We start from the raw sequence: 26737 nt of genomic DNA, 5'->3' as shown, positions 1-26737 counted from the left end.
TGTCCGGTCTCCAACCTTCGCTTTTTAGCGAAGGTTGTTGAGAGTGTGGTGGCTCATCAGCTTCCTCTGTTCCTGGAGGAAACGGATTATTATTCCATCCATTGCTTCTTCTCCTGCCTTCAGGTGCTTTGGAGAATAGCTTGACTCCTTCTTATTGATGGCAGCCCCTGAGATATTGGAACACTGCTATCATGTCCCCCCTTGTCCTTCTCTTCATTAAACTAGACATACCCAATTCCAACAGCTGTTCCTTATATGTTTTAGCCTCCAGTCCCCTAACCATCTTTTTTGCTTTTCTCTGTACTCTTTCTAGAGTCTCGACATCTTTTTTACATCGTGGTGACCAAAACTGGATGCAGTATTCCAAGTGTGCCCTTACTAAGGCATTGTAAAGTTGCATTAATATTTATACATAATAATAATAAAGTTGGAAGGGACCTTGGAGGTAATCTATTCCACTGTGTTGGTCATCAGAATGGACCCTGCCTGGTGAAGACTCATGGAATTCAGGGGCAGCCGAGCTGAAGAAGAGTTCTTTAAAGGCCGCTGAAGCTGAATTCCCACTAATTGCCTTCCAAGAACCATGCTCTCCTGATTGTACAGGAGCTACATTAATGGCACCATTGGATGAATCGGGTGAGTGGAAGTACCTGAAAGCAATCCAAAGCCAGTCAGTTGAGCATCTAAGGGAGATATTCAAAGGACTGGACATGGGAAGCAAGGAGCATGCCACTGTCCATTACTGACCAGCAAGCAGGATGACAAACACTCCTGAGACCATTCCCAGTCCAAGAGAAGTCCCAGTTCCATAATGGGGGCCTGGGTTTCTTCCCCATGCGCAAGGCCACCAGCTTTAGCTTCGAGCCCAGTGTAGAGGAGAAGCCCTGATTGTCAGCACTGGTGTGCTAGCCCTGACCCTCATTGGCAGCCACTGAGTCCTGACCGCCATCAAGAATGGTATGTTAGCCCCGAATGGCACTGCCCCTATGTGAGCCCTGACTGACAACCATGCCACCATAGCCCAGATTATCACTGACACAAGGAGAGCCCTGATCATTACCGATACCGAGACAGCCCAGACCATCACTATCACCAATGGAGCCCTGAGCTGCACCATCCGTGACACAACCCTGAAAACTGCCCCCAATGCTACACCAGCGCAGAGCCCATGCCAAGATTTGATAAGGCAGGGGGAATCCAATGTGTCCTGAAGCAACACTATGGGTGGCTGCACACTCTATTAACAGGCAGCAACCTGTGGCTGCTCATCCTTTCAAGCCCACGTTTGATGGAGACCCTGAGAAGTTAAATTTCTTTCTGAACCAAGTGTGTTCTCACATGAAATGAAATGCCAATGCCTATCCATACCCGGCTGCGATGGTTGATGTCATTGCAGCTAATCTAGAGGGAGAGGCCTCGGAGTGGCAAAATAGCCTGTACAATGAACAAGCACCTGAACCATTGGACTTCAACCTATTCATCCAGGGCTTGAGGACTCAATTTGAGGATGAACCCATAGCTCTACAGGCAGAGAAGGACATTCATGAAGTGAAACAGGCAGGCAGACCAGTGAAGGATTATATGTGTGAATTCCAAAGAGTCACAGGTCTTATTGAGTGGTGGCCAGAACGATCCCTAGTGCACCATTACAAGAATGGCCTGGATCACAATCTGTTCCAAGCCTGTGTCTACCATGGTATACCTGATTAACTGCAGGAGTGGTACTGGGTGGCAGTAAAGATGGACATCGAGCTAACCTGCTACAAGAAACTGACAACCCCAGACTGAGACCAGAAATGATTAGATGACCACCACTCTGATGAACCCCAGTGACAGGAGTGGTGGTACCACTGATTAAATGTTTTAGGTGTGGCCAGCTGGGTCACCAGGCGGCGGCTTCTCCTCTCCCATTCCCACAGCAGAGAAGCAGCTCAGCCCCACCAAAGAAATGAAAAGTAAACCAGCCACCTGCCAGGGAGAAGTCAAATTGGATCGTGCAGGAACCAGTTGCCCAGGTCACCTCGCCTACTCAAGGGAAGGTGAAGACCCCGGCTGACTCAGCCACAGTGCTGGCTCCCTATGATAGTGTTGATGAGAGAGAGAATGACCCTATGGTGAGTCGACCTATTCCACCTTTTTCCCTCACTGCCAAGCTTATAGTTCCTAAGACAGGAGCTCAAATGGACTTAAAGGTGCTAGTAGACTCAGGGTGCTCCTGATGCATCATCAGCCTGCCGATTGCTCTTAAACTTGGGCATACTGGTGCGGTTACTCTCCAGCCCCATGAAATTTGAACAGGCAGATGGATCTTTAATGGAAGGAACCTTAATCACCCACTTAACGGAACCGGTGACGTTGGAAATAGGTGAACATTAGGAGCTTATTTGATTTGTGGTGGCCCAGAAAATGACTGAAGCAGTGATTTTAGGTCTAACTTTATTAGACAAATGGAAACCCTTTATCTGGTGGGAAAGGGGGATGAGGACCCTGAGATTATCCATAGGGCCAACTCCCCCCAGTGGCTCTTTATGTGAAACCATGGAAAGAATAGATCTTGACAATAGGGAGGTGAGACACTAAAACAGACTAGTGCCAACCTGGATATTATTTGGGTCTCTCCTTCCTCATGTTCTTGGTTAACAACTCCGTGGGATAGTTAGGCAAAATATGAAAATGAGAGAAACTGGAACGAATCATTTAGCATGTAAGCTCCTCCATATATAGTATGTCAAATATGCTGCTGGAAGAAAAGGTGGTAGCTAAAGTATAACACTAATGTTTGAAGAATTCTCTTTTTACATGACTTCCCTGATATCCAGATCATGTTCTGGAACAAAACCAGAACTTTTATATCAAATAACCCTTAAGATGAAGTGGACCTGTTCAGACCTGCTAACGAGAAACCAAGATTAAGAAACTTTTCAGAAATCATGGCATTTCCCCAATAACCTTTGATGAAAACAACAAGAAGAGACCTGAGAAAGACAAAGACCAGATGAAATTGAAGACAACTATAGCATAATAAACATGGGGATCTGGGAGATCAAGGTGACTTAATGATTATAAAGGGGCCAGACATCTTAGAAAATTAGAACTAGATGGTCTCCTTTAATCCACATAATATAGACAAGAATGAAGACAGACCTATCTGATGATTTAAAAGCATATATATGGAAAACTGGCTGGCAAAAGAAGAAAGCTAGAATTAGGTTGAAAAACTGGGGTCCCCTGATTTATTAGAGAGGATCCTAAACTGTCAATTAGTGGGCAAAGGGAGATTTTGAAATAAAAGGAAATTTGAATACTAGATTTCAAATAGTCAGAAAATAGTAAAAAACAGGATTAATTGGTTGAATATTGAAGGTTTAGATTAACAAGGGAAATTTAAATTAACTATAAGAAAATAGGTTTGAATTATTGATTAGCCCAGTGTATATAGTGTATATAGTATATAGCGGTGGCTCAGTGGGTTAGGATGCTGAGCTTGTCGATCAGAAGGTTGGCAGTTTGGTGGGTCGAATCCCGAGTGCCGCGTAGCAGAGTGAGCGCCTGTTACTTGTCCCAGCTTCTGCCAACCTAGCAGTTCGAAAGCATGTAAAAATGCAAGTAGAAAAATAGGGACCACTACGGTGGGAAGGTAACAGCATTCTGTGCGCCTTTGGCGTCTAGTCATGCTGGCCACATGACCATGGAGACATCCTCGGACAAGTGCTGGCTCTTCGGCTTTGAAACGGAGATGAGCACCGGCCCCTAGAGTCGGAAACGACTAGCATACATGTGCGGGGGAACCTTTACCTTTACTTTTATATAGATGATGGATCTGAAGTAATAAAAGATACTCTATTATTAAGGGGGTGATTTATTAGGACGGGAAGTAGAAAATGTTTATGGAATAGAATAAGGTCATATTTAAGTTTAATAGGTGTATTTTAGATACCATAATTTTTATGAAATGAGATAAAGGTAATTTGGGTTACCTGAAAGTTAAATACTATGGACATTAAAAGTTAAATTGGAATACTGTAATTAAAAATCAAAATTGGTAAAATTTTATAACAGGACATTGATTGTCTATCGAGATCTATTAAGATATGTGTATGCAAAAAGAAAAAAATGTATTTATAAATGTGATAATGAAATTTTTACTGAATTTTGATATAATTAGAAAATTATTAGCATAAATATGAAATAGCAAATGTTAAGGGAAACTGAGAAGAAATATTTGATGGTATAACCTGAGATACTCACTAATGATTGTATTACTGATCTATTGTTTAACCCAATTACAACATTGCCTTCTAAAATGTTATGCTTAACCCTATAAAATTTAATAACATCTTTAAAAAAACATTATATGGCAACAAATGTAACAATAAACACTTTGATCAACTGTATTGTCAATAATTATGCTCTGGCAGCATCTAGATCTCTTTTTATTTATTTGAATTTGAATGTATACCCTCCATAGCTAAGCAATCTCAAAATGGCTTATACAGTGCCTGTGCCTATAAGTTAATTACTATAAAGGCTTCATTGTATAGAATCAAAGTCCTTTGATCAACATTATATGGCAACAACCAGCAGGAGATTCTTTCTATCAGATTACAGGAATATTCATGGAATCAATTTAGGATGATCTCCTAGACAAGTTGACAAGGGCACATTTTATGTCCTGGTTCCTCAGTGTATAGATAATGGGATTCAAAAGTGGAGTCAGTGAGGTGTAGAAGACAGCCACCACTCCATCTAGTGGATCCTGAGATCCTGGTCTCAGGTAGATGAAGACAAGAGGCACATAGTAGGTCACCACTACGGTTATGTGAGCAGTACAGGTAGAGAAAGCCCGTTTACGACCTTGGACACTGTGGATCTTCAGAATTGTGGAGACAATGTACATGTAGGAAGTCAAAATCAGAAGGAAGCATGTGGTGGCCACCAGCCCAACATCCACCATGGTTACCATCTCATTGAGTGTTGTGTCAGCAGAGACCAGTTTCAACACAGCAGGGATATCACAGAAGATATAGTTGACCTGGTTTTCCCAACCAAACAGCAAGCGAAAAACAAGGGCTGTTTCCATCATAGAGTGAAGGCATCCTCCAATCCAGGTGCCCATGGCCAGGAAGAGACATGTCCTATGGTTCATGAGGTTGCCATAGTGGAGTGGTTTGCAAATAGCCAGAAATCGATCATAAGCCATCAGTGTATAAAGGAAGCATTCTGTGCAACCCAAAAAATGGAAGAAGAAGAGTTGACACACACAACCTCCAAAGGATATGATCCTCCCACCTTCTAAAAATCCAACGATGACCTTGGGAACAATCACGGTGGAAACTGTCATGTCAAGAAAGGACAAATGGCAGAGGAACCAGTACATGGGCTTGTGGAGTTGGGGATTAGATAGCACAACCAACAAGATCAGAAGATTGCCAAAGAGTGTCATTAAATATATGAGTAGGAAGAAGATAAATAAAAGTTCCTTCAGACTATTGGGATATGGAAAGCCAACAAGGACAAACTCATTCAATGACGTTTGATTCTTACCCTCCATCTGTGCAACAAAAACACATCCTGGGTATAACCAATCATGGAAAGAGGGCAGACAATAAGCAGAACAATAATGCAATATTTAAGCAGATGATCCTATCACAGGTAGTGTTACTGAGTTATTGGAGAGCAATCTTCCCTGTTGGGAGGAGGGCTCAAGTGCAAAAGTAGCCTACACACATAAGACAGCTAGCTTTGACCTTTCCAGAATGCCTTAGAGTTGTATCTAGTAGTTCCCTTTCGAAAGCTATCAGTCCTGGAGATAAATGTGTAATAGGGAGAGAAGAATAAAATAGTCAGGTTGAACCTTGCACATGTAAGTCTGATTGTTCGTGTCTGACATAAACATTTGTTTAATGTATTTTGTTAAAATTTATTTTATGTTACTATGTCCTGCAAGCAATCAACTTGCATGTAGTTTAGTAGTAAAAGATACACATTGTCCCTGATACCTCCAGATAATATCTATTTAGTTCACAAAATATTATTATATCTATCCATGGTTTGAGATGAAAAAGGCCCAATACAGCATAAGTTCTGAGAACATCTTCCTTCAGCAGATGAAATAGGAAATAAAATGGCCATGCATCCTTGAACTGATATTAACCAAAAGAAGAGAATTGTTTTTAATAATGGAAGTAACAGGAATGTTGCATGTTATATGCATTTGTTCTTTCTTCTTTTTCATGGTGAGTGCGTTCAAATAGAAGGTAACTTTATGACATCAACCAGAGATGTTTTAATATGGGCTCCTGCATTGAACAAGAAGTTGATCTTCTTGATCTCAATGGCCTTTTGCAATTCTGTAATTCTACAATAAATAGAGTTCTTTGAAGGGGACAATTAGAACAGACCATCAAGCCCTATCTTCCAAGTCTCTAAATCATTCCCTTTGTTCCTTGCAGATCAGATCAGCTTTGGACAATCCCCAGAATGGCTGCTCAAACATTTTGTGGTTATGATAGGAAAGCTTCCATATTAAAATCCTTTTATAACTGCATACATAGATGATATTATTTTATCTGAAGCTTGCTAAGCACTTTGGTTATCCAAATTAAACAGGTACAGTATATCATGCAATGTTGGAGGAATACCTTTGAATTAGTCCCATCTAAATGGTTCCACATTAATTACAACCTCAATTCATTTTCAAATGTCTTCTATCACATGTTGAGATGTTTGTTGACACCTTCTAAACCTCTTCCTTCTATCCCACTCAGATGGAGATTTCAATCTAATGCCAACTGTAGTCAGAACCCAACTGGAGATGAAGAGATGATCATTCTAGGCTGCTTGATAAAGTCTTGCAGTGTGTCACCTCTCGAAGAGTCTGAGAGACATTCATTATGGTAATTGTAGAAGGAGTTTGAAATCCATCCATTGTCTCAATAAGGCTGGGTACTCTGGTTTAATTCCAATCTTATTCTCTTTTCTACTACCTTTATTGTCTATACTCCCAAGTTGTTCCTGTTTCCAAATCCCACTTGCATTCCCATCACTAAGGACCTATTGTCTTAATTCAGTGTCTTTGGATGTATCATTAAACACCTCTAAATGAATCACTTGGAGACTGATTTAAAATGTGGAGTGAGAACATTCCAGAAATAAACACACACATTGTAGTGAAATCAGCTCTGGGATTATTAATAAATAGAACTCAAAACAACTAGTTTGCTGCCAGGTGCTATTCAAGGTACTGATTTTGACATTTCAAGCTCTATGTGGCATGGGGCCAGATTATTTGAGGGACTGCCTCTCCCCAGTTACATCTACTCTCCCCTCAGATCTGGCAGGAGCAGCATGTTGTGGGGTCTTGTCTGTTAAGAAGTTCCATCTGATGGGACACAGGAGGAGAACCTTTTCTGCCATGGCACCCATCCTTTGGAACAACACACCCCCTGAGATGTAGGAGAAGGACAGGCAGAGTCTGAGGGTGGAGTCAAGAAAGGAATCACCCTAGTTTCATTACATTCCCAGCCTGGTCTCATTATGTTCCCTTTTGGATTCCAATGATTCTTATCTAGTGCCAATGGCTTAGTGGTTAAAGATGCTGAGTTTGTCAGCTGGAAAGCTGACAGCCTGGGTTTGAGACATGAGCATTGCAAGACAGGGGTGAGCTCCTGTCCTTGCCTCAGCTCCTGCCCACCTAGCAGTTCAAAAGCATGCACAGGTGGATAGATAAATAGATACCACTTCAGTGGGAAAGTAATGGTGATCTGTGCACCTCAGTGTATAAAGATGCTGGCCACATGACCATAGAAGTGTTTTCAGACAATGCTGGCTCTCTTGGCTAAGAAATGGAGATGAGCATCAATCCCTAGAGTCACATATGACCTTTTACCTTTATACATAATATCATTCAACATTATTAGTTGGACATCATTGTAAATAACTCAGCTCAGCCAGATTGTTGATTTCTAATAACAGTAACTTGCATCCATCTTGCTTTGAAGTGACTCTGGGAGGCTTACAACATTAAAGCAATAAACCATAAAGATAAATGTTTTAAAATATTATTAAAATCAATAAGAATAAAATAATATTTAAAAAACTCTGATAGAGAGGCTTTCTCTGCCACAGTTTCTCTATCGTTGTCCATACTTGGAGAACAGTTTAGTTTCTTACACATATGTTGCACTATATCTTAAATATCTCCTGTAAAGTCACATTTACATAGCTTTGGTTGAACCATATGCCTGTATGGTTTGGCAAAAAAACTCCCTAAAATTTTCTTTTTCAGGAAGGTAAAATCAAAAGAACAAGTACGATTGCTGATCACCAAGTTCTATTCCCATCCCATTTGTATCGGAGGACCTTTTAAGGCTCTTCAGGGTTGAAAGGATTAACCAGTGACATCACCATTGCCTGAGGGACACCTGTGAGGGCTCTTTTCATGTCCTGATCAAGGAGCTGTAACTAATGACAGGAGCTCACCCTGCCATGCAGCACTCGGATCTTGAACATGAGCTTGCTAACCTCCAGCCCAGCATCCTAACCACATAAGCCACTGCATTCCAACCAAGTTCTACTAGGAAAGGGTGCTAAAGAAACAAAGCAATTATTTATATTATTCAAAGGTTACTTTGTTACCAATATGCCTCACAGAATATTTATTGGGGCAAATAAATAGAAGTGTTATTAATATAACTTTGGGCAACTGGAGAATGTGAATGGACTTTAACTGAATCAATTGAATTTTAAAAAAAGAATACATGGAGTGGCCAATCCCACCTACAGGAGATGACCAAGCTGAGCCTCTGCATGGGGTCAAATACATCATCATTCTGGATTCCCAACACCCCCAAAAGCAGGGGTCCTCAAACCTGGCCCTTTTATGACTTGTGGACTTCAACTCCCAGAATTCCTCAGCCAGGCACGCTGGCTGAGGAATTCTGGGAGTTGAAGTCCACAAGTCATAAAAGGGCCAGGTTTGAGGATCCCTGCCCAAAAGAAACCTAAGTCTAGCCCCCCCTTGAAGTCCATTGACTCTTATCTGACGCCAATTTGCATTGACTGTTAGTAGATCAGTTTCTTGTGTATAGGTAGCATGGAATAAACTCACAGTGCTTTTGAACTCTATCCTTGCGCCTGGTTTCTTGGGCCTGACTCCACCCTTTATATATCTAGATCAGGGGTAGGCAACCATGGCTCTTTTATGACTTGACTCGCAGAATTTCTGAGTCAGCATGACTGGTTCAGAAATTCTGGGTATTGAAGCCCCCAAGTCATAAAAGAGCCAAGGTTGCCTACCCCCGATCTAGATAAACCAAATTGGGAAGATACATTTTGCATGATCTCTGATCAGAATACCTATATTGTGGTTACAGTCTAATTCCTGTTCTTTACTAGCGATGAAGGACTCACACAAAACACACCCATACGTTTCCGGGTAAGAGAATTACAGCAACCATGAGAAATTGTTATTTCTTCAGAACACTACAAAAACACTCAAGAATTGACCTCATGTCAATTGCTCGTCCTGACGCGAGCGTCACAACAGCTCTTGCAGCAGGAAAAGAGGACAACTTACAAAGGAAGCAGGAACAAATGCGCTTTATTCTTCAACACAGCAATCCAAAGCAAGAATCAAGTCAGCGTTGGCCGCTCGGAGCACCCAATGCTGCTTATATACACAACACAAATCACCACACCCTGCACCACGCCTTTCAATTAACACCGCACCCTCTAGGCTGACATCCGCCCGCCCTCCTATAAATCCCCTGTTCCCTCCCGTGTGACCTCTTCCTTGCCCCAGCTATCCGGCGTCTCCTGTGTTCCTGTGCCAGGTATCATTCCCCTCAATTCATCCCCTACCCAAGAAGCCCCTCTCTGCAACTGTGCTCCCATGGCTCCAGTGTCCCCCATGGACCCTTCACCCCAGCGCAGCCAGACGGCCCCAGCAGCCCACCGTGTGCACGCCTTTCCCCCTTTGCCCGCCCAGCGATAGACCCCCGCCCCCTGTTCAGGACATCTGTCCGTCGATGCGAAGGGGGCTCCCAGTCTGTAAGCAGCAGGCCGAGCGAGCGCAGCACCGGCTGTGTCAGTAGGGCCACTCTGTGCAGCCCTGGCAACGGTGGCAGGCTGCACGCCCTGCCGGGTTTGGGAGCATCGGCGCGGCTGAAGCCCTGTACCTCCCGGGCTGGCAGGGCCGCTCTGTGCAGGCGCGGCAACAATAGTGAGCCAAGCGTCCCACCGGGCTTGTCGGTGAGGCCTCCGTTGCGGTGCCGTAGCCCCAGGGCCTGAGCATGTAGGCCGTTCTTCTGGGCGGGTCTGGGAACTGGTGGGACGCTTGTGGGCGTTGGTGACCACTGGACCGTCTCCCCGGCCGCTGGAGCTGCCAGTCAGCTGGGTAGGAGAAACGTGGTGGAGGGAGGGGTGTGGTGTGCTGCCCCTCTTTGATTGTCAAGCCTGCGGGGCTCAACACCTCAGTTCAGATGGTGATTTATTAACAGCATATCAACACAATACAGCTGGCCCTTCTCACCCTCAAGATAATTCTTAGAATTATTAGATTATTGGTGTCCTAACAATTATGTAAGTGGATATCCCAAAAGGAGAAACTTTTTCAAACAAGGGAGTTTTTAGAAGCTATCCACATAGCCTTTAAATACACTTTATTTATCTATTTGATTTTATGATCCTGAACAAGACTGTAGGCTTTTATTTTCTGTCAAACCATACAGGTAGATTGTATAATCAGGATATGTAAACATGGCTTTTAGGGAAGATATTTAAGATATAATGGGATAAATGTGTAAGAAATCAGATTGTTCACAAAATTATGGACAATGTTAGAGAAACTGTGGATACCCAGGAAAGGAAGCTGGAATTTTTAGGGCACTTTGTTTCCCAGGAGAAATATCAGCTATTTCAAGGCAAAACTCAAGGAAAACCATATGTGGAAGGCACCTGATATTCTGAGGTTTGAATTCCCACATTTGGAAACGTGTCTTAAACTTCTCTTTAGAATTCCAGGCCCCTGGATAATGGATTGATCATCTCTTGAGGACCCAAAGGTGCTTTTTCAAAGGTCAACTGGACTTCCTTTGTTTTTCCTTGAAGATGTTTCACTTCTCATCCAAGAAGCTTCTTCAGTTCTTCAGCTTCTTCAGATCCTTGCTGAGCTCTTAATGAAGACTATTCATATTTCCAGATGCTCTGTTTCACTACAAACTAGCCAATGTTGGTTATAGGAGGGGACATTGATCAAACACTTGGCAACTTGATGATCATCACAAACCCATTTTTTTCATTCATAAAGCAGAACTTCAAGATGACAAGAGGGAAACGTATTGTAAGCCATGAAGAAAATGAATGCAAGTTACTATTATCAACAACCAGCTGAGTTCAGTTACTTACAGTGACATGCAACTAATGATCTTGAGCAATAATACATATAAATAATGATGAAATCAGAGTGGCAATGAGTGTTAGGTGTTTGGAATATATAGTCTTTTAAAATTTATGACAGGTTGCATTGATAAGCATACTTATCAATGGGTATATACTCAGATTAAGAACATATATGAGCTTCAGAGGCAGATACAATGAGAATGTATCTATTGTTGCTTTTTTCCTTTGGAATAGCTTATACCTTGAGGCAAGAATAAATTCCCCACCCCTACACACTTTATGGGAGGTTAAAACCTCTTTTTCTGGAAGACATTTGGGCAGCCAGAAAAAAAAATATTGAATGACATTCTTCTTCTTCTTCTTTGTATTGTGTTTTGTGCAGTGTTTCAGACTGCTTTGAAAAACCAGAAACCTCAAGCAAGACATTTTTGTACCCACATCCATCAAAAGGTTTTAGGTAATCGTGGAAGGCAAACAATGGTTTTTAACATTTTGTGTTTGTTAATTGATAAAGGGCTTCTAGTCTGTCTCCCATGTAATCCACAGCTGCATAACCAATCTGTCTTTCCCTCCCTTCTCCTCCCCAACTCCACCCATTTTACATCCTACATCAGTTTAGTCCAGTGCTTCTCAATCTCAGCAACTTTAAGATGTGTGGACTTTAACTCCCATAATTCCTCAGCCCAGGATGCTGGCTGGGTAAATCTGGTAGTTGAGGTCCACATATCTTGGTTGCTGAGGTTGAGAAAAATTGGTCTAGCCACTCTACAAATCTGATGGAGTGCAAGTCTTTGAATAAAACTATTATTTTATTATGCTCACCAGATATAAAGCTTCTGGATTCAGGCAGTTTCTAAATCTTGAAAATAAATAAGTAGGCACATAGAGGATGACACACACAGAGAGAGAGACATAGAAACATATACAAAAGCACACACACATAGTGAAAGAGGGAGAGAGAGGGAGACGAAAGGTAGGAAGGATGAAAGGATCAACCTCTAATCTGGTTGCTTTACAGACTATGACTGTTTTATACCTTTAAAAATTGTCATTTGTGAGAAGGGGAAAGTTGTGGTGGTAATTTCCTTAGAATACTGCACTGGAGACTGTTACAATTCTTGGGACTCTTTTAACACACGATTGATTTTCATATAGGCCCTTTGGTTTGATATTTTCTTTACACTGAGTTGTTGGTTTGGATGGTTGACACTCAAGTTTTCATGACTGAAAATTAAAGTATCTCAGGAGAATAACCTATGAGCTGTGGTGGTGCAGTGGTTAGAATGCAGTACAGCAGGCTACTTCTGCTGACTGATGGCTGATAGCAGTACGAGTCTCACTGACTCAAGGTTGACTCAGCCTTCCATCCTTCTGAGGTCGGTAAAATGAGGACCTAGATTGTTGGGGACAATAAGCTGACTCTATCTCTGTAAACTACTTAGAGAGGGCTGTAAAGCACTGTGAAGCAGTATATAAGTCTAAGTGCTATTGCTATTGCTATAAACTCAAATAGATTTTCTACATCTTTGGAGAGTCCAGTGTTTGCTTTCTATTACTCACTGTTCAACTCTCCATCTCTCTCTTTCTGCAAGGGTCACTGCCAACATGACATTGTTGAATTAAAGGGACTTGGAGCACATATGCTTTGGCCAATTTTACTGGGTGGACAAAAGTTATTAGAGATAGGTGGTCCCAATATTTAGCATCAACAACATTGGTGATCTGTAGCAAGTCCTGGGAAGTAGGAAAAGGGAGACATTGCAGTCATTCATATTAAACATGGTGAGGGTTATGACTTTAAATTTGGTTTTCTAATTCAAGTGTCCAATAGCAATTTATAACACATAAACTCCAAACATCCAACAAAAGTATTTTAATTTGAGAATGAGAGTTTGTGAAGAATTCAGTTTCAATGGGGAAATAGTAATTTACACAATGTACATAACCCCGCCCCCACTGGAAATGGGATTCTTTAGTGTCTTTAATATCAGATGAGCAAACTTTCTCTGGAGCACAGTATAAACCCAAAATCTGGGATTGACACCATCTGTGAGGAAGACACACCAAAGGCATTGAGTACAACCACAGTTCTAGGTGGCTGTGCTCACTTTTCATTCAGGTGACATCTGATAATAGAAGAATAAAGTAAAAATGAGTTTGTTTACTTGCTGCTGGCTACTCTGCATTTCCTCTCCACAATTTCACCAGTGCAGTCTTCATCTCCTTGTTCCTAAGTGTGTATATCAGTGGATTCAACAAAGGGGTTACTGTGGTGTAAAACACGCTCACTGCACCATCCATGGAGCCCTGAGAAGCTGGTCTCAGATAATGATATATCACAGGCAGGTAATAGATGCCCACCACAATAAGATGGGCAGTACAAGTTGAGAAAGCTTTGTTCCGTCCTTCACTACTACTAATCTTCAAAATAGCCAGGATGATGTAGACGTAGGATGCTAAGATAAGCAGAAAACAGGTCATTGCCACAAGGCCAATGTCAATGAAGCTCATCAACTCATTGAGTTTTGTGTCAATGCAAGCCAGTTTCAGCATGGCAGGAATGTCACAGAAGACATAGTCAATATAGTATCTCTGTCCATAAGGCAAGTGGAAGGTAAGGAAAGTCTGAAATGTGGAATTGAGGCTGCCTCCAATTACGGTACCCAAGCAGAGAAGGAGACACACTTTCCAGTTCATGATGTTGCCATAGTGGAGTGGTTTGCAAATGGCCAAGAAGCGGTCATAAGCCATCAAGGTGTAGAGAAGACTTTCTGCACATCCCAGGAAATGAAAAAAGTACAGTTGAGTCACACACCCTAGAAAAGAAATGACTTTGCCTCCAGGAATGAATCCTGCAATGACTTTGGGGACCACCACAGAGGCGAACGCCATGTCTAAGATGGAGAGATGACAGAGGAACCAATACATGGGCTTATGCAACTGAAGGTTAGAGATCACCACTCCGATGATGAGGGAATTTCCAGAAAGAGTCAGGATAAACATGACTGAGAAGAAGAGAAGTAAGGGCAGCTTCAACCCTTGTGTATATGGAAACCCAGAAAGGATAAACTCATTTGGAGCTGTTTGATTTGGGCACTCCATGTAGTATCTTTTCTTTTAATCACCTAACCTGTGGAGCAGGTGAGATATTTTATGCTGTAATGAGAGATTTGAAGTCTGAGACACTTATTCAGAGTCAATGATGTTCCTCAAAGAAATAGTATCTGGCTAAGAAAAAAGAACTCTTTTTAAATATCTACATTCCACATATTTTTTATTTATTTATTTAAATCCCATTTATATCCTGCCCTTCTCCGAAGACTCAGGGCAGCTTACAATTTAAGCACAAACCAATGTGCTTAGCAGTAGCCTTCATTCTATGTTTATGCCTGCTTATTAGGGCTTTCACACACACCCCAAGCGGCATTATTACAAAGTCAGCTTAATGGCCCCCAACAATCTGGGTCCTCATTTTACCTACCTCGGAAGGATGGAAGGCTGAGTCAACCTTGAGCCTGGTGGGATGCGAACCTGCACTAATTGCAGGCAGCTGGCAGCTGCACTAATTGAGGTATGAATCCATCCCAACACAATAAAGATATATATTTTCCCTGGGCTGAGTTGCTTTTGGAAAGAAATTACTTTTGAAACACTATTTATCATTGTATTGGTTTAATACGATGAGGTGTGCACATAGATTTCTCAGTGTCTGTCCTTTGCCTAAGTCAAGACCTGTAAGTACTTATAAAACTGAACCTGAATTCATTACATTCATTTGTGTTTCATTCAAACAGCAGTTTCTATCTTACATTATTGACTCGTGTAGAGATGTGACATCACATGTCTTTCATAGCCATGAAGGAGTAATGTTATTCAGTAAAGTAGGTTTTCTCATTTACAATTGTATTTTGGAGCTCATAAAATCCATTTAGCAGACACGCAGCATGAATTGGCCTGCCCTCCTTCTATTAATCTCTTTTATTGGAGATGTATTGTACAAGATTTCTAGTACAATTTGGCCCCGCAAAAACCATAAACAATACATTGAAGAATAAGCTACACAATCCGATTTCCTCTGTGTCTAGACAATGCACACTGATAACATTTTTCTGCAGGAGAAATGGCAGCTGACTTTAATGATCTTCCCTGGAAAAATGGTAAAGCACATGTCAAAGGATTTTGGAAATATTTAAATGCTTTATAGGATCATATTAGCCAAACCATACTCACTAACTTTTTGTTGCTTTAGTTTCAGAAGTAGATTCATGACAACAAATATATTTCACCCAGATCGAGTATGAAGAGAAGATCCCAGGCTTTAGATTTCCTCCTAGAGAGGAGAAAGCTGGGTTGATCTACCGAAGAAAGATCAATTAAGAATGTGCTGTACCAAAGCTTGCTATACAACTTCTCATTCTGTTGCTTGGAAGAAGATTGGCAGATATTGATGGGATCACCTAAGCAAGAACTTACTAGCAAAAACTTGCTTAAGTTGTTTCCTTGTGTGCGTAAAAGGTTCTTAGAAGATTTCTCTGATAGTAGATCTATCACTGATTTCTCTGGAGGCAATGAAGACTAAATTTTACTCAGACTTGAGTTGCAGATGAGAGCTCAATCCCAAGGTTTTTGTTTTTTTCCAGAATGAGACTAGTTTTCATTTGTTACGGAAGAAGGTACCTTAGTGTGAAAAAAGAGAGAGATTATTTGCTCTTGTGAAGTATAAACTGGCTGAGACCAGAACTACACCAAGAGAACTTCCCAAGCATCTTAGGTTTTCCTCACTTGCACCATCACATTGCCTTTTTTCCCAGCTGTCATGTTTAGATGCTTCCTTAGAAGTCAGTCATGGTATCGTCTTTATAGAATAAAGAATGAAAGAAGGTTGCTATACCTTGAGAAAATAATAATAATAATAATAATAATAATAATAATAATAATAATAATAATAATAATAATAATAATAAGTTGGAAGGGACCTTGGAGGTCTTCTCGTCCAACCCCCTGCTCAGGCAGGAAACCCTATACCATTTCAGGCAAATGGCTGTCCAGTCTCTTCTTAAAAACCTCCAGTGTTGGAGCATTCACCACCTCTGGAGGCAGGTTTGAGACTTATGAAGCTTCTACAACTCTCACATCTTCTCAGTCTTATTTTCCTGAACGTGTACCATTGTTGCTTCCATCAAATTCCTCTGGGTGTTATCTTAAAGGTTTATTTAGAGGAAAGGCAATTAACGTTATCAGCAAACCACTGAGGAACAGTTAGAATACTGTTGGTTGCACCCAAAGTATGGTCTCAGAAAAATCAATGTGATGGATTAGACAAGAAACAAGAATCAAAGATACTTTGAGTTTATTGATTTATGAAATTTATATGCTGTCCATCTCACAGTCCAAAATGACTCTGGATGGCTTACAAAGCCATGATAACATACACAAATATAAAAAAAAACATTTAAATTAGCAAGAATTAAATAAAGGCTAAAAAAACAAATGGGATGAATGATGCTTGTTTTCTTTCATTTGATCAACCACCTCCAGAATAATCTATCCCCATCAAGGCTCTGAGCCAAATTTTAAGCTCCATCTGGAAGGCCAGAAGAGTGAAGGTATATCTCACATCTGGGACCAAGATGTCCTAGAGGGTGAAGGCCATGGTAGAGAAGACTCTACCCAAAATTCCTTAGCTAATGGGATCCACGGTAGGTCTCTTCTGCTGGAGCAAGTGGGGAGGACCAATCCCACCAGGGTGAGGTAGTTCCTCAGGTAACCTGGTCCCATGCCATGAAGGGATTTAAAGGTAATAACCAACCCCTTGAGTTGGACCCAGAAGCAAACTGGCAACTAATGCAGCTCATACAACAATGGCATTGCATGCACTACCCTAGGGGTCTCTAGAACTATTTCTTCTGTTGCATTCTGTACCAATTGTAGTTTCCAAATACTCTTCAAGGGTAGCTTAATGTGGAGCACATTGCAGTAATCCAACTGTGAGATTACTAGGGCATGAGTGACTGAGAACATGGCTTAATGATCCAGGAAAGGGTGCAACTGGCGCATAATACAAAGATTTTTATTATGTGACCATTATCCTGATTGCAGCTCTTCCTTCTGTTCCTCATGATTATTCCTTCTTCTCATTACATTATCCAGCAGCCCATTGATTTCAATGGGAACACAACAAATCTATCCAGCACTTAGCTGCAAAAGCCACCTATCTACTGTACCTTAGCATGTCATTTACTGTACACATTTGTTTAGCAAAAGTATCGTGTTTGTTTATTTACTTAGCACATATTTACAGCTATCTATTTTGGCTGTAAAATGTTCATATGCTTACAATGCATATGAGAAAAACTTTATATATAAAAGCTAGAGGTCAACATTAAATAAAAATAATCAAAGCTCCTTGCCTAATAGCAGCATAAAAACAAAACCAAAAGAGTCAGCTGTGCTGTTTTATGCAATTTTTCTTTTAAATAACTGCTTCTGTGGGGTTTCTTTTTTGTACAAGGCTTCAAATACCTTTTTTTGGTTTGTTCTTATTTTTTCACTTTCTTTTGACAGATTTTGTTTCATTTTTTGTATTTGTGTACAAAAGATGATTAGGGGGCTGGAAAGTAAAGCTTAAGAAGAATGGTTGCAGGAATTGGGTAAGTTTAGTCTAGTGAAAAAAGCTCTAGGGTGACATGATAGCAGTCTTCCAATATCTAAGGGGTTGCCACAAAGAAGAGGGGGTCAATTTATTTTCCAAAGCACCTGAAGGCAGAACAAGAAACAATGGATGGAAACTAATCAAGGGGAGAAGCAACCTGAAATTAAGGAGAAACTTGCTAACAGTTAAAACAATTAACCAGTGGAACAACGTCTCTCCAGAAGTTGTGGATGCTCCAACACTGTAAGTTTTTAAGAAGAGACTGGACAGCCATTTGCCTGAAATGGTATAGGGTTTCCTTCCTGAGCAGGGGTTTGGACTAGATGACCTCCAAGGTCCCTCCCATCTCTCAAGAGCTTCCTGATTCTTTAAAAAGCTCTGCTTTCATTTTTTTAATCTTTCTAGGATTCTGGAAATTCCTTCCAGAATATGTACACAGTGCTTCCATTCTCTTTTCTTCAAATATAGCACACCTCATTAATGCTCTACCTATTTTCCCCCCAATGCTGAATTATATACAAAAAGAACATTGTATCATCATGAGTGAAATACAAGAAACCAAAATAAAGTCTTGGAGTTCTTAATGTGAGAGCTTTTATTTTATTTACTTTGTTAGAAACAAATACTTCTAAGTTAAACCTGATGACAATAATAAGACTCTGATTTTCATTTTCTTAATAAAAAGAATGTTTATCTTCTCAGACATTACAAATTACAATTATCTACAGCTGAGATGAAGCCAATTATTTTGAAAACGACAAAGAGGGTGAATATACTGGAGTTGTTGCAAAAATATACACTTTCATTAGGGGAAAACCCCCCACAATATTATATAAGAATTATCTATCTATTCCTCCACCTAAACTATCATAGATCAGAAAATGTAATTTAAATTTAAAGAGCCTTGGTGGAGCAGTGGGCTAATGCCTCCTTAAGTAACACCAGCTGCCTGCAATCAGTGCAGGTTCGCATCCCACCAGGCTCAAGGTTGACTCAGCCTTCCATCCTTCTGAGATAGGTAAAATGAGGACCCAGATTGTTGGGGGCAATAAGCTGACTTTGTAAAAATGCTGCTGGGGGGGCGAAAGCCCTAATAAGCAGGCATATACATAGAATGAAGGCTATTGCTAAGCACATTGATTTGTGCTTTAGATTGTAAGCCGCCCTGAGTCTTCGGAGAAGGGCGGGATATAAATGGGATTAAAAAAAAATACCACTGTTCTATGAGGTATAATATACTGAAAAGATCCATATTAATAGTAATAGCACTTAGACTTATATACAGCTTCAAAGTGATTTACAGACCTCTCTAAGCAGTTTACAGAGTCAGCCTATTGCCCTCAACAATCATCCTCATTTTACCAACCTCGGAAGGATGGAAGGCTGAGTTCAACCTTGAGCCCATCAAAATTGAACTCCAGGCTGTGGGCAGAATTAGCCTGCAATACCACATTCTAACTACTGCACCACCACTAAGATACAACTTGGAAATCAGGACCAAGTAAGATTGATGGTGAATCCATGCAGTATGGCTGAGTCAGAAGCCAGAATCAACAAATCAATAAAGATGTAGGCCATCCCATTGGTTCAGAAAGACTCTGATCCTTATGCAAAGATAACCAGGAAGTCAGTACATTTTCTCTCCAAAAGACCTCAGCATGACATAATCAGAACATAATGCAAGTGGGCAGTGTTTGAACACATTTTGGAATCTCAGGAAAATATTGGCATAATCTACAAAACTATCAAATACAGAGAATGCTGTTTCAGTATGAATATTTCTGCAGTTTTTACTGAAAAAGAATGAACTATAATATTTCCAAAATTAACAATATATTCTGTTACAGTTTCCTTTAAAACAATAAAAGAATAACAGAAGAACTAATTTTATTCTGAAATTATCTTTTTTTTAGTATACATCTGACTGAGAAAAACCATACAAAAAAAGTCGAAATGTACACAGATATGCAAGAGAAAAACTAAACAGATGTTTAAAAATTATATTCACACGTAACTATGGAGATTATCAGCCATCCAGGTGTGTATAGTTGTCCCAAAGATGCTTTTTCACGAGGCAACTGGACTTTCTTTGTTTTTCTTTGACGATGTTTCACTTTTCATCCAAGAAGCTTCTTCTGCAAGGAATATAAATCCTTCCATTCCCCACCATCCAGTCAGACCTGAAGAAGCTTCTTGGATGAAAAGCAAAACATCTTCAAAGAAAAACAAAAAAGTTCAGTTGCCTCGTGAAAAAGCATCTTTAGGACATTCACATGTATTCTCTCCAACAATCCTGGATGAGCTACAAAAAAAGTTAATAGATAATGTAGTTCTGATCTCTCTTCCCATTTTCATTTGCACCTCCATACAGTAAAGTAAATTAGAGGTCACAATTGCTTATCTAATTTTGAGGAAAAATACATGGTGATCATCTTTTGCTACCTACCTACTCAGGATTCCCACCCCAGAGTTTCACTAGAGCAGTTTTCATCTCTTTGTTCCTAAGTGTGTATATTATTGGGTTCAACAAAGGGGTGATGGTGGTGTAGAACACACATACCACACTCTCCATGACGTCCTGAGAAGCTGGTCTTAAATAACGAGAAAATAAGGGCAGGTAGTATATGATCACCACAGTAAGATGGGCAGAGCAAGTGGAGAAGGCTCTCTGTCGCCCTTCACTGCTACTAATCTTCAAAATGGCTGTGATGATATAAGCATACGATGCTAGGATGAGAAGAAAGCAAGTAATTGTCACAAAGCCCATGTCAACGATGATCACCGTCTCTTGAAAGTGTATGTCAACACAAGCCAGCTTCAGGATGGATGGAACATCGCAGAAGATATAGTCAATATAGTTGTTCTCTCCATAAGGCAAATTAAAGGTAAGAGACGTCAGAAAGGTGGAATGAAGGGTCCCTCCAATTATGGTACCCAAAGAGAGAATGAGACAGGCTTTTGAGCTCATGAGGTTGCCATAGTGGAGTGGTTTACAAATGGCCAAGAAGCGGTCATAAGCCATCACGGTGTAAAGGAAACATTCTGTACACCCAACCGAGTTCAGAAAGAATACCTGTGAGATGCACCCTGAGAAGGAAATAATCTTTTCCTGCTGGTTGAATCCTGCAGTAACTTTGGGAACCACCACAGCTGAGAAGGCCATGTCCAGGACAGAGAGATGACAGAGGAACCAGTACATGGGCTTGTGCAATTGAAGGTTGGTGATCACCGCCAAGATGATCAGAGAATTTCCACAAAGAGTGAGTGCAAACATGATAGAGAAGAAGAGAATCAAGGGTACCTTTAAGTCTTCTGTACAAGGAAACCCAGAGAGGATAAATTCATTTGGGGCTGTTTGATTTGGACACTCCATATAGTAGAAGTCTCTTCTTCAAACACCTAATGTCTAGCCTACAAATGCATGGACCAGTAGATCCCTTTGGACCAGCCCAGGACCTATGAAGAAGAAATACTTCTTATATCCCAAAATTCTATGTGATTTGGAAGAAAAAAAAAGAACTGAAAAAGAGAACCTGTTGTAATGTTAAAAGCATTATTTACTCGGCATTTAACCAGTATTTATTTTGTCAGTTTTAAATAAAGTTGGGGAAATTAGGTTGCAATTCTTTCAAGAATGTTCCCTTGAATGATTCTGCAGGACTTTCTTCTCTTTGACAGATCTCTTGATCAGCTATATCTCATCCTGTCCGAGCTGCAAATGGGATGCACCTAACTGATTTGTCTCGTTTACATTTGCTCACAGAAATCTACTGATCCTGTTTGACTCTGGATAATGAACAACGGTAGTTTCCCATTGTTGTCCCACTAGCAAACACTGACCAACAGATTGGGCTGCTCTGTTATCAACCTGACAGAGAACAAAAGTATTTATTTGGAGTTGATGGAAGTTCTTTTAGATGGGTAGGAGAAATCAGATTGTGCCTATATGTTTGTTAGGAATTGCTTGATAGAAAAAAGATAGGAGTTAAATTTCCATCAACCTGAGGCAAAACAGAAGGATGGAGTTAAAAACAAATAATCTTTTACCCTGGCAATGGAATTCATACAGTTCTTCCTATATATTAGTTGGAAAAATGTTGATATGAAAATATGAAGGGCCAGGATCCAATCCATGTTTTCATCTCATATGCACATATATAGTCCATATTCAAGTTGAAAAATGTCTGTCCTCAAATGACCACATATAAAATATAATAAATAAATAAATAAATAATATACCTTTTGCTAACTATGTTGAAATTCCAGAAGACTCATAGATCATTATACAACTTGGAAAATAGCATTGCACATAGATTTTGTTTGTCATCATTTGCCACTTCACAGACCTATTCCAATATTGTATTTTGTACAATGTATGCCATCCAGAATCCCTCTGTGGTTTAAAAATGTGATAAGTAAGTAAATAAATAAAATCTTGGGGAAGGATTGATTCAGTTCATTTCCCTTTTCCAAAAGGCTACGTTTGCTGGTGTGAAATTGACTGAAAGCGTAGAAATGACCATATTTCCATTGCTGTTCCTGGAAGATTAGGTGGAAAATCCTGATGGAGTTTTGAATTATTGGCTTGTTAACTTGTAGCCTTGTAACTTTTAATTCTCTTTCTGTTCAGAAGATTCAATGTGCACCTCATGGGAAACAGATGAACTTTTTCTTGATGGACAGCAATTACTTTTTAGTTGCTCTAGGAATTAATTCAAAAACAACTTAAGAATGATAATAGATGTATTGGAATACTATGAACTACATCCAGAGAAACAAATGGCATTAATATTTTTAGAAGCTCAAAAGGCATTTGATAATCTTTCATGGCAGTTTTTGATTCATCAATTACAAATAATGGACTTTGGACAGAATTTTATAAATATGGTTAAAACAATATATAATAAACAAACAGCCAAAGTGATTGTGAATGGAGATAGTATTGAGAGTTTTGAAATAAGGAAAGGCACAAGGCAAGGATGCCCTCTATCCCCTCTGTTATTCATTTTCACTTTGGAAGTTTTAAATGGAAATATAAGACAAGATACAGAAATTAGAGGTTTGGACATAAAGGGTGAAACATATAAATCACAAGCGTTTGCTGATGATTTGGTATTTATTTTGGAAGATCCCTTGGAGATGATTCCAAAATTGTGGGGGAAATTAGAACAATATGGTGAAGTAGCGGGATTAAAAATTAATAAAGAAAAAACTAAAATAGTTAAAAATGTTACGGATAAGCAAAAAAGTCGAATGTCAGAAGTGACAGAGGTACAGATAGTGAAAAAGGTAAAATATTTGGATATATATCTATCAGCTAAATGCTCAACATTAAAAGAAGATAACTATATAAGGTTATTGAAACAAATAAAGTTAGACTTGGAAAAATGGAAGAATTTAAAACTCACTTTTAGAGAAATACTCCATATGTCTCAAAATTCTCTGGTATTTGGAGAGAAATAAGAACTGGAAAGAAGAATGTATTATCATGTTGGAAGCATATTTTTTTCAATTATCTTGTGTTTATCTTGTTTATATTTAACCATTGACTAACAGATTGGGCTACAAGAGAGCCAATGTCCCCAGTTCAGCTGGTGAGATCAGAAATGCCAGAGAAAGATCATTTTCAAATTGCTTGCCAGATAAACCCTTGAGAGAAACTGAAGGCCACCGAGCAAAATCACTGCAATGTTTTCCTTCACACATCAAACTGATAGGAAAATGAAATATGGTTCTGGAGTTGATATAAGTCCTTTTACATGGGTGGAAGAAATCTGATTCTGCATATAAGCTTCATAGAAAAAAGATAGGAGTTAAGCTTTCATCAATCTAACAGAAGATTGTGTAGAGCTGGGGAATAAACAGATTTTACACTGGGTAGGAAACCATGCAATTCTTCCTTATATCAATCAGAAAGTATCTCATGGGGACATAGGAAGGACAAGATCCAACTCTAATTTCCATCTTATATGCACATAGACATTCCATATATAAGTTGAACAATGTCCATCTTCAAATGATCGTCTGGCCCAGAGTCACCTTATAAGGTAGATATAGGTGACATAAAATAAATGTGAAATGTGAAAAATAATTTATTTTAGCCTAATATACCTTTTAACAACTATGTTGAAGTTCCAGAAGATTCACGGATCATCACACAGTATGCAAACCAGCATTGTACTGTACATCGATTTTTGGGACATCATTTGCTTCTTCACAGACCTATTCCAACATTGTAATTCATACGGTGTACAATGCTCAGAGTCTCTCTGTGGTTTAAAATTTGATAAATAAATCAAATTTTGAGGAAGGAGTGACTCAATTCATTTCTCTTCTTTTCCCATGTGAAATTGATTGGCAGGACTGAAAGGACAGCAGTACCAATGCTGTTGCCAGAAGAGCTGGTGGAATATTTCGATGGACAGATTTGTACGTTTGTAACTTTTAATTTTCTTTCTCAGGTTCACTGGACTCCTTATAGAAAACAAACAAACTTTGTCTTGGTGATAGCAATGTCACTTTTAGTTGCTCCAAGATGTAGTCCTAAGCTGAGCATAGAGTTGAAGATATCACGTTTTCTTTCCAAAATTTAGCTGGCATAATTAATTGCAAAAAACCCAACAAATGTAGCCTCAGTTTTTTAAAAAAACAATTATTGTGAGATACAGGTTTGTGGCATGCCAAGTCTTCCCCAAGCCATGATAGTTCTCAGTTACACTGAGATATTTCCCCCCTTTCAAATCTAGAGGTACTTGGAGTTTTGTTCTGAGGATCTTCTGAACTCCTGCTTAATAAGACCTCTCAATGTGAAGAATTAGGCAGCATCATAAATCGTCATGACTCCAGGCAGGAACATTTTGAGTCTTCTGTTTACATGTGTTTTTATAACATTGCATCTTTGGTGAACACTCTGCTCTTATTCCCCAGAGTTAGTGAATGTTATTTTAAAATATTGCTGATTTAAGAGAAAGGCAATTAATTATGATTGCCAGAAAGTTGATTAGGGAACAATTTCTTTCAAACAATAAATACATTTGAAAGTTTGCACACATAATGAAAAAAATGATCAATTAGTCATGAGTTAAGATCCCATGGTTTCCAGGGTGAATAAATTCAGAACAATGATTTTATTTCAGAGCTGTCTGCCCAAGTAATTGTTTTGCCTTACTATTTGTGTTAGCTTTTTCCTTCTCTAAACGTCTACAGAGAATTTCTGATTTACACTTGATCAGTCATAATGTTGTCCTCACCTTAAAATCCATGATCTTACTTGCCTCTTTCCTGATTTATTTTTTACACATCTTTGAAAAATATAAAGGTCATATGGATAAGGCAAAGTTTACTATCTCATGTAATCGCAATGTATTCCGGATACGATGTGTGTTTTTAGGAAATCCCAAAGGTGCTTTTTCAAGAGGCAACAGGACTTCCTTTGTTTTTTTCTTGAAGATGTTTTGCTTCTCATCCAAGAAGCTTCTTCAGCTCTTGGATGAGAAGCTAAACATCTTCAAGAACAAGCAAAGAAAGTCCAGCTACCTCTTGAAAAAGCATCTTTGGGACAACCATGACTGAGAATCCCCATAGACTTGTTTTTTTTTAAAAGAAAAGGAGGGACTTGGTTAATTCACGGGTATGCAGTATTAAACACAGATCTTTAGTGTACATGATCTGGCCTTGTTCAAGAATACTTCCCTTTTGACTACATATTATTTTTCACTTGATTTTGTGTTTCTACATTAATTTGGTTTGGAAGATTCTCTGTTGGTTTTGGTAGTTATGATTCCAATGAAAACAAAAGGACTGGGGAGATGGATATTGTATCCATTTATAGTTGGGTATGTTAAAAAGATAACTAAAATGGTAAGGGCTCCTAACTTTATGATTTATACAAGTCTATTTGTCTCTTTACATGTGAGGAAGTGCTACCTTATTATTTCATTTTCATTCATTTCATTTATTATATTTGTATACCGCCCTTCTCCCGAAGGACTGAGGGCGGTGAACAGGGCACATAAAAAATACAGAATACAAAAATTAAAAAAGAATTAAATAAGAGCCCGAGCTAAAAACAGTAGAATAATACAAAAATCCCCAATAAAACCCCGAGCACATCCCCCATCAGGCCAGGCCGGCTTGCTCAAATAGGTAGGTCTTCAGACCGCGTCGGAAGGAGCGAAGGTCAGGTGCCATCCGGAGCTCAACCGGCAGCTGATTCCATCAAGCCGGGGCGCCCACAGAGAAGGCCCTCCCCCTGGGGGCCACCAGCCGACATTCTCTGACCGGTGGCACCCTGAAATCTGAACTAAAGAAATATTTATGATTTGTGTTTATTTATACCACCGGGCATGTATTGTTTCCCATTTTCCCTCTGATTTTATGATTTTCTCCATCATATATACTGATTGCCAGGTCATTCAAAAAATTGGCCAAAAAGTCAAGATGGTGGCTGCCACCACATGGCATAAAACTAAGAAAGCCACCATTTTGGTTTTTTTGGGATATATTCTTGTCCACTGCCACACGATAATGCTGAATGTGTTCCATCAGCGTTGGGCCTTGATGAGCAGATAGATTGATTTTCTCCAGGAGAACCAGACTGGTACTTCAGGTCTTTGTTTCACTTATTGACACGTAATTGAATCACCTTATTTCTGTTTTTGATGTAACAAATTGACACTGAACAAC

At 39.7% G+C, this 26737-nt stretch overlaps 3 protein-coding genes across 3 annotated transcripts; all 3 read right to left on the bottom strand.

The window, feature by feature from the left end:
- Positions 1 to 4627: 4627 nt before the first annotated feature.
- Positions 4628 to 5551, bottom strand: LOC310649070 (olfactory receptor 10G6-like; the record flags this gene model as incomplete). The annotated part of the gene is made up of 1 exon (XM_083377332.1): positions 4628 to 5551. One exon carries the CDS (start codon positions 5549 to 5551, stop codon positions 4628 to 4630), a length of 924 nt encoding a protein of 307 aa, XP_083233458.1.
- Positions 5552 to 13575: 8024 nt separating this feature from the next.
- LOC310649068 (olfactory receptor 10G6-like) lies at positions 13576 to 14502 on the bottom strand (the record flags this gene model as incomplete). Its single annotated transcript, XM_083377329.1, has 1 exon — positions 13576 to 14502. One exon carries the CDS (start codon positions 14500 to 14502, stop codon positions 13576 to 13578), a length of 927 nt encoding a protein of 308 aa, XP_083233455.1.
- A 5996-nt stretch (positions 14503 to 20498) lies between these two features.
- LOC310649065 (olfactory receptor 10G6-like) lies at positions 20499 to 21425 on the bottom strand (the record flags this gene model as incomplete). The annotated part of the gene is made up of 1 exon (XM_083377325.1): positions 20499 to 21425. The coding sequence occupies one exon, from the start codon at positions 21423 to 21425 to the stop codon at positions 20499 to 20501; it is 927 nt and encodes a 308-aa protein (XP_083233451.1).
- Positions 21426 to 26737: the final 5312 nt, after the last annotated feature.

The sequence above is a fragment of the Vipera ursinii genome, assembly GCF_947247035.1.
Source record: "Vipera ursinii genome assembly, chromosome: Z".
NCBI lineage: Eukaryota > Metazoa > Chordata > Lepidosauria > Squamata > Viperidae > Vipera > Vipera ursinii.
Note: the sequence above shows the minus strand (reverse complement) of the source record. Positions and strands in the feature narration are given on the sequence as shown.